The sequence below is a fragment of the Pleurodeles waltl genome, chromosome 10 (genome assembly GCF_031143425.1).
Source record: "Pleurodeles waltl isolate 20211129_DDA chromosome 10, aPleWal1.hap1.20221129, whole genome shotgun sequence".
Taxonomy (NCBI): Eukaryota; Metazoa; Chordata; class Amphibia; order Caudata; family Salamandridae; genus Pleurodeles; species Pleurodeles waltl.
The window spans coordinates 222684079-222697174 of NC_090449.1; the positions used below are offsets into that span (position 1 = coordinate 222684079).

At 43.7% G+C, this 13096-nt stretch overlaps 1 protein-coding gene across 8 annotated transcripts in view; it reads left to right on the forward strand.

Annotated features, from left to right (window-relative positions):
- MARF1 (meiosis regulator and mRNA stability factor 1) overlaps positions 1–13096 on the forward strand; it is a 586552-nt gene that overhangs the window by 224839 nt on the left and 348617 nt on the right. For all 8 annotated transcript variants that reach the window (XM_069210203.1, XM_069210208.1, XM_069210202.1 and 5 more), the window contains exon 10: positions 2939–3091. In XM_069210203.1, coding sequence (XP_069066304.1) covers positions 2939–3091 — 153 coding nt within the window. The remainder of the gene's footprint in view (positions 1–2938; positions 3092–13096) is intronic.

A 13096-nucleotide genomic window follows, 5' to 3' on the forward strand; every position in this document is an offset into this window, starting at 1 on the left:
ACTGAGTCTGCTGGGTCTCATGGCATCCTGCATCCTGCTGGTGACACATGCCAGATGGAATATGCAGACTCTGCAGTGGAGCTTGAAGTTCCAGTGGGTGCTGCATCAAGGGAATCTCTGGCATGGTCCTCATCTCAGAGGGAACTGCGTGAGATCAGCAGTGTGCAGCCACCTGGAAGAGGTGGAGGTCTAAGGCATCTGGTATCTGCGGAGTCTGGCCTCCACCTCAACTTGTTGGTGCTGCGGGCAATTAGACCCGCATTAAAAGCATTTCTTCCTTCTCTCAAAGGGAAAGTAGTGCAGGTGTTCATGGTATTCATGTGGTACTGCAACAAGCAGGGCAGAGTGGGGTCTTGGACCCTGGCTCTGCACCTCTCGACGTGACTGGAAAAGCAGGGCATGTATCTGGTGGTTCAACATTTGGCGGGCTCTCCGAAAGTCAGACTGTCAATGCTTAGTTGATCATGAAAGGCATTTCCATCCAGAGTTGGCGCAAGGTCTTTCAGCAGTGGGGAGAGCCTTGGTTAGATCTGTTCGCCTCTGCGGAGAACAAGCAATGTCACCAGTATTGTGCATTGATGTTTTCCGAGGTGGCACTCACTCAGTGACACTTTTTGTCTCAAGTGGAGCTCATGCATCCTCTATGCCTTTCCGCCCATACAACTTCAGCCCAGAGTTCTCGAGAAGATAAAGAATGACCGGGCACAAGTATTCCTTGTGGCTCCGGATTGGACACAGTCTGGTATCCCAAGCTATTGAGCATGGCAATCAATCCTCCCATCAGACTGCTCCTTCAGGTGGATCTTCTGTCACAGCAGCAGGGGAGGGTTCTACACCGGAACCTGTCCAGTTCCCTCCTCCTCCTGGCGTGGAGTTTGAGTGGCAGTGGACAACCTTGGACCTTCTGCCCCAAGTCTGTAATATTATCTCAGCAGCCAGGCGTCCCTTTACCAAAACTGTATATTCCTGTCATTAGAACAAATTTGTGGCATAGTGCGCAGACAAGTCTGTTTCCCTCTATCAGAGGTCCTCTTGTTTGCTCTTTCTCTAGCCCAGCCGGGCTCTGCTTTGGGCATTCTCAAAGTTTATTTGTCTGCAATCTCTGCTTTCTTATGGTTGCCTGATCCACCTTCTTTGTTTAAATTTCCTATTGTTAATAGGTTCCTTAAAGGCCTTGCTCATGTTTCCTCCTACCCCATTCATTATGCCCCATGGGACTTGAATTAAGTTCTGACGTGTGCTCCTTTTGAGCCTCTTCACAATTGTCCTCCAAGGCTTCTCACTTTGAAAACGGCTTTCCTTGTGGCCATTACATCTCTCTCCAAGGTGAGAGTGCTTCAGGCAGTGCCATCTAAGCATCCCTACCTTTCCTTGTATCCTGACAAATTGGTGCTTCACACAATTTGCCTCTTTTGTTCCGAAAGTGGTTAGGCCCTTCCATGTAGGCCAATCCATCACCTTGCCTACTTTTTACGGAACCCCACATCCCTCTGAGGAAGAGACACTCCACCGCCTGGACCCAAAAAGTGTTGGGCGTTCTACCTTCGATGTACCAAAGAGTTGCTGGTGGATGATCAACTCTTTATTGGTTATGTGGGTGCAAAGAAAGGTCGGACAGTGCAGAGGAAAACCTCCAAATGGGTGGTACTCTGCGTTACAATGTGCTACGCATTGGCTAAGAAGCAACCCCTGAGGGAGGAGTGCTCAATCTAACAGAGCTAAAGCTGCAACCCCTGCATTGGCATGCAAAGTTTCGGTCTTGGATATATATGTCAGGTATCATTGTGGGCATCTCTGCACACGTTTACCAAACACTACTGCATGGTTAGTCAGTTCAATAGAGAAGGGCATTTGCCTTGTTCGGTTCTACAGGGCTTTCTGGTGTGATCTTTGTTCGCAGACTCAACTCCAGGGATGGTATTGCATTTGTAACTATTCTAAGCTAAGGAATCTGCAGCTAGATGTCTCTATCGGATGGACACGTTACTTACCTTCCGTAACGTTTTAGCTGGTAGAGATAATATCTAGTTGTAGATCCGTTACCAACCCACCCATCCTTTCTGCTCTAGAAACTGATTTCTAGGGACGGGGACTCCCTTTTCAGGGCCCTAGTCTTGACGCACCAGTGGTCAGTGTTCATGACTCTGCGCTTGTGGCAGGGATAGTCGAGAAAAACTGACGTTGGCATGCCAGTGTTGTGCCTAAATAAGACCTATAGCATCATATCTGGCACTGACGATGCTGATGTGGTACTGCAACAAGCAGGGCCGATCGGTGCCACCTAATGGCATGCATGGGTACTGCTCGAAAAATAATCTCTGAATCACGATTGATGGCTGTGGGAAGTTCTAAGGTTAGGAATCTGCAACTAGATATTGGCTCTACCAAATGAGGCTTTACCAACAGTAAGTAACTTGTCTTTTCCTGCCAGCAATTGTTGATACTTGGTAATCTTCCCCTGAGCTTGAAAGAAGAGGTATTAGATTTACCTGTGAGTACATGTTTCTAACTTTAGAGATGTATATTTGTGAATAGGTCTCCCATCCCCTGCCCCCAAGACAACACACACCCCCTTCAACACAGCCATAGCTAGCTTCATTATGGCAGTCTCTTGACTGAGTAGTGAATGCTCTTCTGGATGACAGGTAGAAAGTGAGGATGTTTCTGGAAGTGTAGGAACAGCGCATGTTTTCAGGCTTTTCTAAAGCTTTGTGCTGCATAAAACGATTTGTTCTTGTCAAAGCAAGCTTGGTCACCTGCGCCACCTTGAAGAAGGAGAAATTAAGTGCCACCACCACATGAGTATCGCAATTACAAGCTTTTAATATTTTAATTTCACTTCTGTGCATTTTGTCAGATTTTAACTAAATATCTGTTGTATATTTTTTCTTTGAGAATGCTGGACCTTTGTAATATAACACTGTTTTTTTATATTTAGAAGGGATATGAGTGCAGCGAGAAGTGAAAGCAGTTCTCCTATGGAGAAAAATGAGAAGGATGAAAATGTATTTCAAGTCAGCAATACCTCGGCTTTCAGCAAGCTGTCTAGTGCCAGTCCTCTGCTCACGTCTCAGAGTGGTTGGTCCTCAAGGTAAGTGAAACCCCCCCCCCCCCCCCCCCCACCCCCACCACCACCACCACCACCATCTTTAAGTGTTGTACAGTATTGCGTTTGCCACTTGCTCGCAGCTTTCTGAAAATGTGTACCTGAGAGGGCTACATTGTTTTTTTTCTTTTTTTTTCTAAACAATGGATTTAAAGTCCTAATGAGCCCAAAGTCACTCAGTTAAAACTTCAGTTGGCACTGTATTTTGAATCAACTGAAGGTGGACATTTGAATGGTAGTCAGGCTTCACTTTATTACAAGAGTTAAACAGACTTAGAAGCTTATGTATTATATTTTTTTCTTTTACACTTGAGAATGTAAATAAACGGGTGACGTCTAACATGAGTGCATTAAGATTCTATCTTGACTGTCATTTGGGCTGCTTCACGTCATCACAAGTAGTGTGTGATGCCACTATCTTACCATATTACAAAATCTCTTGGACACTGATATGTAAAATCATCCTTTTTGGGATTATTTTGGATGTTTGGCAACACACTGTCTTTAATGTGGACTTTAGCACTGCCATTTAAGTCGGGCTTAGTGGTTGCAAGGGCACACTTTGTAGGCATAAAACTATGACTGCATACTTTGTGCATTTAATCTTAAAAATAGATAAATATTATCAGGGCATCTGTGTGCTATCTTGGTGTTAACTGTGGTGAGTGCTTGCACGTACCAGTGCATTTTGGTAGTGATTTTGAAAAATGAGAAGAATTTTTAGCTCAACAGTTGGTAATTTGGGGCCAAATTACAAAACAATGCAAGCCAATTTCCCACCTTTTTTTGTCATGTCTAGGAACTCCTGCCATTGTATGGGAACAAAGGAAAGACATTTCTGGGCATACTCCGTGTTTTAAACTGCTTTGCAAAATAAGGGTTGAGTGTTCTCAGACTATTGCAGAAAACCAGTTACATAAGACCTAGTGATAAAGCATTGGCATTTTACAACTGAAAGATTGCTATTGGCTGAAAATACATTAACATTTGGAAAGGTTTCCTTTTCTCTAGAGTACAAAAAAACGTGGAGTCCGCGGAGGAGTTCATCACTGTTTTATGAGGGGTTAATAGTTAGTTTTATTGGGCATTGAGAATGGAAATAATCAATTTATGATTAAAACATGTAATTCGAGGATACGTTCATGGGTTGGCATGGAACCCAAACTAAAAGAGACCATTATTATTGGTCAAGGGATAGAAATTACTTTGACGTGTAAAGGAGCAATGTAAATGGAAAAGCAAAACTTGTCAAAGCGAAACAAATGTGAGAGCAGTAGAATAAATGAAAAGTACCAAATCTGGGGTGTGGGTGTGAGCATTAACACCTGTTGTAAAGGGTATATTTTTTTAGGTCGTCTGGCAGAATTGCTCACGTTACCAGTAACTGTAGCTGTTTTACATTTAATATAAGACGTGTAGATGGCTTTTAAGAGCTTACAATTATTGCTTGGAAGGAGTGAATTTTGTAAGAGATATTATGTTGATTATTACCTGTTAATTTGAGCATTACAGTTGTTTCCTAGTTGAGGTAAGGAATGTAGCGTTAGCAGTTTTGTGATTGGTGCATGAAAATTGAGTATGAAGAACTACCCCCTTACTGTGATTTATGAACGGATAGGTTTGTAGTTCGGGTCTGGGTGGATTCAGGTTTCCCATACATAGTAGTATGATCAAGTTTTATTTGGAGGTAATGCCAGAAGGTCTCAAACTTGCATGCGTCTACTAGGAATGTATGTGTGTATTCCCTTGGGAGGGAGGATTGGGAAGGGGGGAGTACCCATTTGGCATGATTACATTTAAAAGTAAACACATGGTGGGAAATGTTTGTGGCAGGGAATGAAAGCCCATTGTTTGGAACCTCAATATAAGTTATAAATAGTTATAAGACCAGTTAGGGTGGAACCTTTGTTAAAAATAGTTGTGAGTCTCAGTAAACCATGTGTGCAGGCTGTTTCCTGAAGTATTATCAAAGACTGGAAAAGCTGAGGTTTCAAGCACAATCATCCTACATAAAGTCCAAGCCTGGCATGCGTAATGTATGAAAGATTCTGTTTACTGCAGTAGGATAAATTAGTATTTTACTTCATGTATTCATGTTAACTGGGGCGTCATCCAAGTGGGTAACTCCCACTATTATTGCCCAGAACAGTAACAATTCACATAAATGTGTGCGGAATTGAGGTGGTGTGGTCGGTGGCAGACAATGGATTACTGAGATGGGACTTCAGCGCTGTATTGTCATGATGCTGGATATCCAAGCATGATGCATTGGTGTGAGAGCTGCAGTCCCCTCCTCACCAGAGTGCTGAAGGAACATGGATTCATGCTGCCCTTGATGGAAAGGCTCATTTGGACGTCTGAACATAAGGAAGAGCTTCGGCTGCAATGATCAAAGAGCCCAAAGGAGGCAATCATATTGAGAGATCTCTGCAGGATACTGAAACAGCTGATGTGACCTCTGAAGGAGAGAAGTCTTTTGTATCCCCTGAAGAGGGATTGTGTCTGCCAGAGGAAGGATTTACTGAATCAATGAAGGTGAAGCCTTGACAATTTTGGTCTAGCCAACTCTGTGACTGGTCAATGGAACTTGGCTGACTTTAGGCGTGCAAACAGTGGTGCTGCTATTTTTTTCTGAGATAACTGCTTCTTCCGGGAGGGCTGGCTGTGGAACATTTGAGGGGTGGGGGGCTCTAGTAGTAGGGCTGGAGACTGAGCAAGATACTGACACACTGCAAAAAGCAGATATATCTGCAGAGCCACTTGGGGGGCTCAGAGCCAGGCCTGATCTCAAGCAATACTAATGGTTTGTTGAGGTCTAAAGTGAGTAGAGTAGGCCCCCTAGCTGGTCAAGGCCCAATTAGGGAGCCTAGCAGTAATGGAGAGGTTGGGGGGTGAGGGGTCAGCAATTAGCTGTCCTGTCACATTATTAATCCCCCACTAGCCCAGTGAGGGTTTTGGAAACTCGCAGTTCTGTCTTCCCTGCTAAAGATGCTAAATACTCTAGGCAGGGTTTGGTTGCTTCCTTGCTGGAGAGTGAGTGGCGAAAAGCAAGCAATACACAAATGTCTGTTTTTTTTTTTTTCTCTTTATCAGATTTTCCAGGGGGAGCCTAGAGGCATAGCCATTAAACACAGTTAAACGTTCAACACAGAGCAACAATCTCACTTAACAATTGAGGCTGGAGCCCAGAGAAATCACCCGTAGGAGACTAGCTCAAAAAGCACAGGCCACTGCTGTGGATCTTGAAAATGGGAGTTGTACACATGATGTTAAAAAAGAGCCTGAGCTAGTCTGGGCTCCAGAGGACATTGAGCCTACCCTACTCATGAGCTACGCAAGGTTGTACTTCAAACCTCCTCCTCTGCCCTCAGGCGGCTCAGATGGTTCATCTTGTCTGCCCTTTGTGCCCAGATTGATGGTCCTTTCCAGGTCTGAGCTGATGTCTCTTGCACAGGCTGAGGGGGGAAAAAAAAAAAAACTTGCCCGCTCATAAAAAGGACGCAGCTGGGCAGAAAGCAGGCCCCTCATTCTCCACATTTATGAACTTGTTCAGCTGAACGGAACGGATTATATGAGAGGGACTGTACGGGTAAAAGCATTGCATCACAAGACCCAGGTGATACTGCAGAAAATGTCGATGAGCATGGCTATACCTTATTGTTGCAAGATTCATATTGATACTGAATCTGCAAGCTTACTAGAATCCACTAAGACATTGCAAGCTCAGGGAAGCCAACATGACTTTAAAGTGAGTGAGATCTGTCACAGGTCAAATACATGGGAAACCGTATGTGGAGGAATAAACATAGGGTGCCAGGCATACGGGCGAGGAATGACCGTAGAAAGTATGTGGTCCATATCTTTAAGCATAGTTTTCCTCAGTTGAGTGAATGGGACATAGATTGGGAAGTCCAGAGGGCTTCCCGGTTTGCCTTTTGAAAGCTGAACAAGAATCATTCCTTTGTTTCATTCTTATCTATCTGGGTAACTTTGTTCTGACTGTCAGTTTTCCAGATAGCATGCCCCGTAGCCCAATTGAGGCTCTTAGGCTGTTCGTTCCGATTTTTGTCACCAGACTGTGGAACAACGGTGGCGCTTAGTAGAGCTTCATTATTCCTTTCCCTTTATCTTATACTTTCAGGAGCCATGGTGCCAGAAGAAGATGAGCAGCGTGTACAAGATCATTCACCCTTTAAATAGGTGGAGGAGTTTTGGGGATGAGAATCGGTTCTGTTTTCCCATTGGGGAAATTAGGTCCGGCATTGGCAGTGTTAAGAGTAAGGATTGTTGGGTCTGGGAGCGTGGGATCTGTGGTTAGGGACTTCGATCTGTATTGGTCAAGCATTGGGGGTAGTAAGGTTGCTGGATCAAAGGGCTGTGTAGAAAGCGGGCACACTGTTTGTGCACCAGAGTGGTCTGGTGTTCTGTCTTGTAGTATGCGATGTCGTGTTGAAGGATGTTGTGAAGCGAATAAGAATAAAAATACTAAGCAATCAGCTCTGTACACTACTATGGTGTCATGCAAGTTAAGGCACTATTTGATTATGACTAATAAAGTATTTAGCAGTAACCAGGACTTCCGTTTTCTTTGCAGGAATGTGAATGGCTTAAGATCCTCGAATAAAATCAGACTAAATAGGGAAGAATTATCTACAATTAAACCTTAAATACTTTGCCCCCGGGAGAGCCACCTTTTGCTACAAGTATCCTATAAACTTCATACTTTGGGCTGTGAGGTTTTGGCATCATCTTTTACTAACACACCACAGTAATGGGTGTCCTTTTTTTTTTTTTTTCCTTGTTTTTTTTAGTTTGGAAACAATTGGGCTATGACTGAGATCAAAAGTGACAACTGTGGCAGATAGTTGATAGCCTGGATTATTAAAAAAAAAAACAAAGGGGATAAGGGTGGTGCAGTTAGCTATTTGCTCTATTCCCAAATGTAGATGATCAAACATTCTTGAACTGCTTGCTTGGTATCTTACATCAGTGGTTGATTACATTATGGTCCTTTAACCTGCCATTGATTCTTCAACAACCTTTCTGGGGCATAGACAATTGGAAAGTTGTGTATGGTCCTTAAACAGATAATGGAGTCATATGGCTTAGTGGATGTCTGGAGACCGTTAAATCCACAGGAGCATCGCTTTACTTTTTGTTTTCCTTGCACCACATGGTTTATCTTCTCAGATCAACATATTTTTAGTTATTCTTTCAGTTATATCTCATGAAGAAATCCAGATAAAACATAGGATTTGTTTGACAATTGTGTGTTCTCTTTTCCTTAAACCTTCCTATTCTTTAGGCTGTATTTTCCCTCCCAGGCGGAGCTTTGATAAACTACTTTTGGATTGTCGCCAACAATTTTCAATCACAATGACCTGAATCAAAGCTGTATTTTGGCCCACCTCTATTTAATGTACAGATTTCACATTTTACAGAAGCCTTACAACAGCCAATGTGAGATATGCCTAAATTAGTTAATATTAAAGTGATGTATTTGGTGTAAGCAGATGATCTTATTCTTTCTATGTTCTAAAGTGGTTTACAGTGACAACTAATTAAAGTGCATGATTTTAATATGGATCACAACCTGTGGATTAGTGCATTAAAAAAAAAAAAATCTGGTCTTGTCTTTCGGATGTCGCTCCCTGAAATTTGCTTGGGACATTGGCCTCAGATAAATTGAATCATCAAACAATAACCGTTAAATATACCATTATACATCTCATAACATTCCTAAAACAAAACCTAATAAATGTACATTCATTATTAAAAAATATATTAAAACAACTAAAGTACAATAAATACCATAATTAAAAACTATAATAATCAGGAAACAGTCACTGATAACTTTTGTTGTTTGTAGCTAGTTAATTAAAAATCTACAGATGGCAAACCCAGTTGGTGGTGCGGTATCACTTTTCAAAATTCTCAAAGCTACTTGATATCTAAATACCCCAATATCCAGACAGATTGGGCGTAGCCCCTGACATTCTGGGCAAAAAAACAATACATGTGCTTCAGTCTCTGTGCCTAATCTACATGTAGGGCACACACTTGAACCCATGTCCTCTCCCCAATTACTGGTATGAGGAACCTAGCCTAAAGCAAACATACAAGCTCTTGGTTAGTGGGGGGTGACCAGATCAAGAAACCATTTAAAACAAGGGTAAATTTCGAACTCCAAAAACATGCATTTCAGATGATCATTGTTTCCACTTAATACATACTGTTCATTAGTGTATGCCAAGTAACGAGTATTCAAGACTCTAAGATCAGCTCTGTGAAGGGAATTTGGGCTTAGACAGATTTTGGGCAGAACCAATCTATACAGCCATTCAGTAACAATTTTCACCCAAGGAATGTTCTTGGCATTAGGAGTATTAGTCAAATCAGATAGAGAATCTCTGTAAACAAATCAATTCATAAGTAGACCAAAGCCAAACCCAGTACACCAATGGCTTTTAAAACAGCCAAATCAGCTGTTCTTCTGTCTACCTAGATTTTAAGGTTCCTGGTATTTGGATGAATTTTCTGTAGAGGTATGTTTTTTCCACCTCTAGCTTCTTCACTCTTTCCAAAGACTTTGTGTGGTGAAAGAGAGGGAAGGTTCAATGCTGTGGCTCCAGATATAAAACTGGAACAGACGATCCAGAGATCACAGCAAAGCTCCAAGGTAATTGTTGGTCGGACACGTTGAAGTGAATATGTTGCTCAAAAGCAGCTAGTTTACCATGAAGTTCTTTCTCTTGGCAAAGTTTTCAAAGAGATGACAAATTCAAAATACTGGACCATAGTGAGACTGTTCCTCACCAAGAAGTTGTGGGACAGAGCAGAGAAGGTTTCAGTAAACATGTTGAAAGCCTGCTTAATTTCATGCAGCAGCAAGGAAATCCCTTTGAAATGACTGATCCTGTGAGACTACACAACTTCATGACCAAACCATTTGTGGATAACGACATGTCTACTAGATGTCCTGGAACATGGATCCGAACTATACGCATACCTGAAGCAGGAGGGAATTGTATTGAAAGAGAAAAAGCTGTTTTGACATATTTACCTAAGCTAAACTTCCACTCTTTAATACAACCAACCACTACAAAACATGTTACATCCATCTATGCCTTAAGTTTTTTTTTTTTTTTGTAACAAAAGAAAGGGGTGAATTTATCAAGGACAGTCTATTGCATGATCTTCTTCCAACAAACGCATTATTTGATAGAGATGCTGTAACCAAACAAGTGAAGCACAAACTTGTACAAGAGCTTGAAAAAAAAAAAAACTTTTACCTGAAGAATTTCAATTTGAAAAGATGTCCTCATTGAATACAGCTCTTGTTGGGGACTATGTCAGAATTGCGAATGGTCAAGATTTTACCAATGGAAAACTTCAGAGCGGTCGTTCAGACTGTTCTTCAGATATCAAAGTCAGTGTGCACTTTGCAAGAACTGCACATTGTCTTTGACAGTCCTCGAACTTATCTACCAAAGAAAGTGAGATAATCAGATAAATGATTACAAGTGGAACAATTGACTTTTCCTGCATCAATAATTCAATACCTACACCTGTTCATCTTGATAAATTCTGGTCCTCAAAACCGAACAAGATAAACTTTGAGATGGTAACTCACCAAAACATTGCAGTTTCTTCAGTGTACACTGAATTTCTAATTATTGCAAGTGGAATGATTGTCAATGAAGAGTTGGTGCCTACAAAGAGATTCAGAAGGCACAGGCGATATTTGTTAGGACTTAACAGCAAATTGGAGGAAGCGGACCTTTGTGTTGTGCCACATGTTGAGTGGGCTGTTTGAAATGGTTCCATTCGAGTCATAGTACTGTCAAATGATACAGATGTTGTTATTTTGCTACTTAGATTTGTTACAATGTTCATAAATCAAGGATTGTCAGTTATGGAACAGGTGAGAAAAGACACTTAATCCCTCTTGTTATTCTGTACAAGAAACTTGACCCAGAGATGCCCAGTGTTATCAAGGCACATATTCTTACGGTCGATGACACCATGAGCAAAATTGGAACAAAGCTTGGAGTTTTAACTACTGAACCTGTGAAGTTTCTAAAATGATTTGTTGAGACAGAGAAGGGGAACTGCCGAACATATCCCCCTTTGCGGGACGCAGACGGAATTCACATGTGGCAGGAGAATGAAGTAACATAGGGGTCTTTGAAAACACCCTTAAGGAAACTGGCACTTGTTGCAGTTCCCCCCCACGCACACTTTTTGTCTGGGATCCTACTAGCCAGGCCCCAGCACCAGTGTTCTTTCACAAAAATGTACCTTTGTTTCCACAATTGGCACACCTCCGGCACACAGGTAAATCCCCTGTAAAAGGTACCAGTGGTACCAAGGGACCTGTGACCAGGGAGGGCCCCTAATGGCTGCTGCATGTGTTGTGCCTCTCTGAGGGACCCTCCCTTAACACATGCATACTGCCATTGCAAATTGTGTGTGTTGGTGGGGAGAAAAGGCAACATTGACATGGCATCCCACTCAGGGTGCTCTGCCTACAAAACACTACCTGTGGCATAGGTAAGTCACCCCTCTAGCAGGCCTTACAGCTCTATGGGCAGTGTGCACTATACCACAGGGGAGGACATAGCTGCATGACCAGTATGCCCCTTACAGTGTCTAAGTCCATTCTTAGACATTGTAAGTGCAGTGTGGCCATATTGAGTATATGGTCTGGAAGTTTGTCATTAGGAACGCCACAGTTCTATAATGGCTTCACTGAATACTGGGAAGTGTGGTATCAAACGTCTCAGCACAATAAACCCACACTGATGCCAGAGTTGGATTTATTCTAAAAGGCACACAGAGGGCTTCTTGGAGATGCACCCTGAATTTTACCCAATCCTCTAGTGTAGGACTGACTGGTCTGTGCCAGCTTGCCACTAGCCGACAAGTTTCTGACCCCATGGGGTAAGGGTCTTTGTGCTTTCTGAGGCCAGAAACAAAGTCTGCTCTGAGTGGTGGTGCTCCACACCTTGCCCCTGCAGGAACTGTAACACCTGGTGGTGAGCCTCAAAGGCTCAGGCATCGCGTTACAGTGCCCCAGGGCAGTCCAGCTAGTGGAGATGCCTCACCCCCCCATCCCCCCTCCCAAAAGTGAGTGGACACAAGAAGGGGTAGCCACCCTCGGGGACAGTAGCCATTGGCTCCTGCCTACTGATCCCTAGAATGGCCCTAAACCTAGGATTTAAGGGCTTCCTTGAACCCAACTCACAGGGTTCCTGCCAACCTGACAAGAGGAACTGCTTAGTTGAAACTGCCAGCAGAGTAGAAGGAAGACGACAACTGATTTGCCCCTAGCCCTACCAGCCTGTCTCCTGCTTGAAAGAACCTGCAAAAGAACAGCAACATATCCAGCTGGACCAGCAACCTCTGACAAGCTCCAGAGGACTGCCCTGCCCCCAAATGAACCAAGAACTCCCGTGGACAGCGGCCCTGTCCAAGAAAAAGCCATCAACTAAGGACTCTCCTCTCAATCTGAATGTGTGAGTCCTAACCACTCTGCACCAGACGCCCACGCTCTGTGTCCAGGTTGTCCAACCAGCTAGAGAAGATCCCCAGGTGATTCTGAGCAATTGCCCAACCTGTTTTGACCCCTCCCCTCCACGACAATGCCTGCAGAGGAAATCCGGAGGGACCCCCTTGACTGCGAAAGCTATGGACGAAGATATCAGACGCCAAAGGACCCCCTGCACCCGCAACCCCCAGGCCTTGGAGAAACCGACTCCGATCCAGCCACATTGAGCGGGCGGCCCTCCTCCCTGTCCACCCGGTGGTGTCCCCAAGATACCCCCCTGGACCTCCCCTGCAGCCTCTGAGTGACCCCCGGGATCCCCTCTTAGACCAGCATTGGTCGCCCGATGTCCTGTTTGCACCCGGCAGCCCCAGTGCCACGGAGGGTGTGTGTTTGGTGTCCTACTTGTGACCCCTCCAGTGCTCCTCTAATCCTGGCATCCA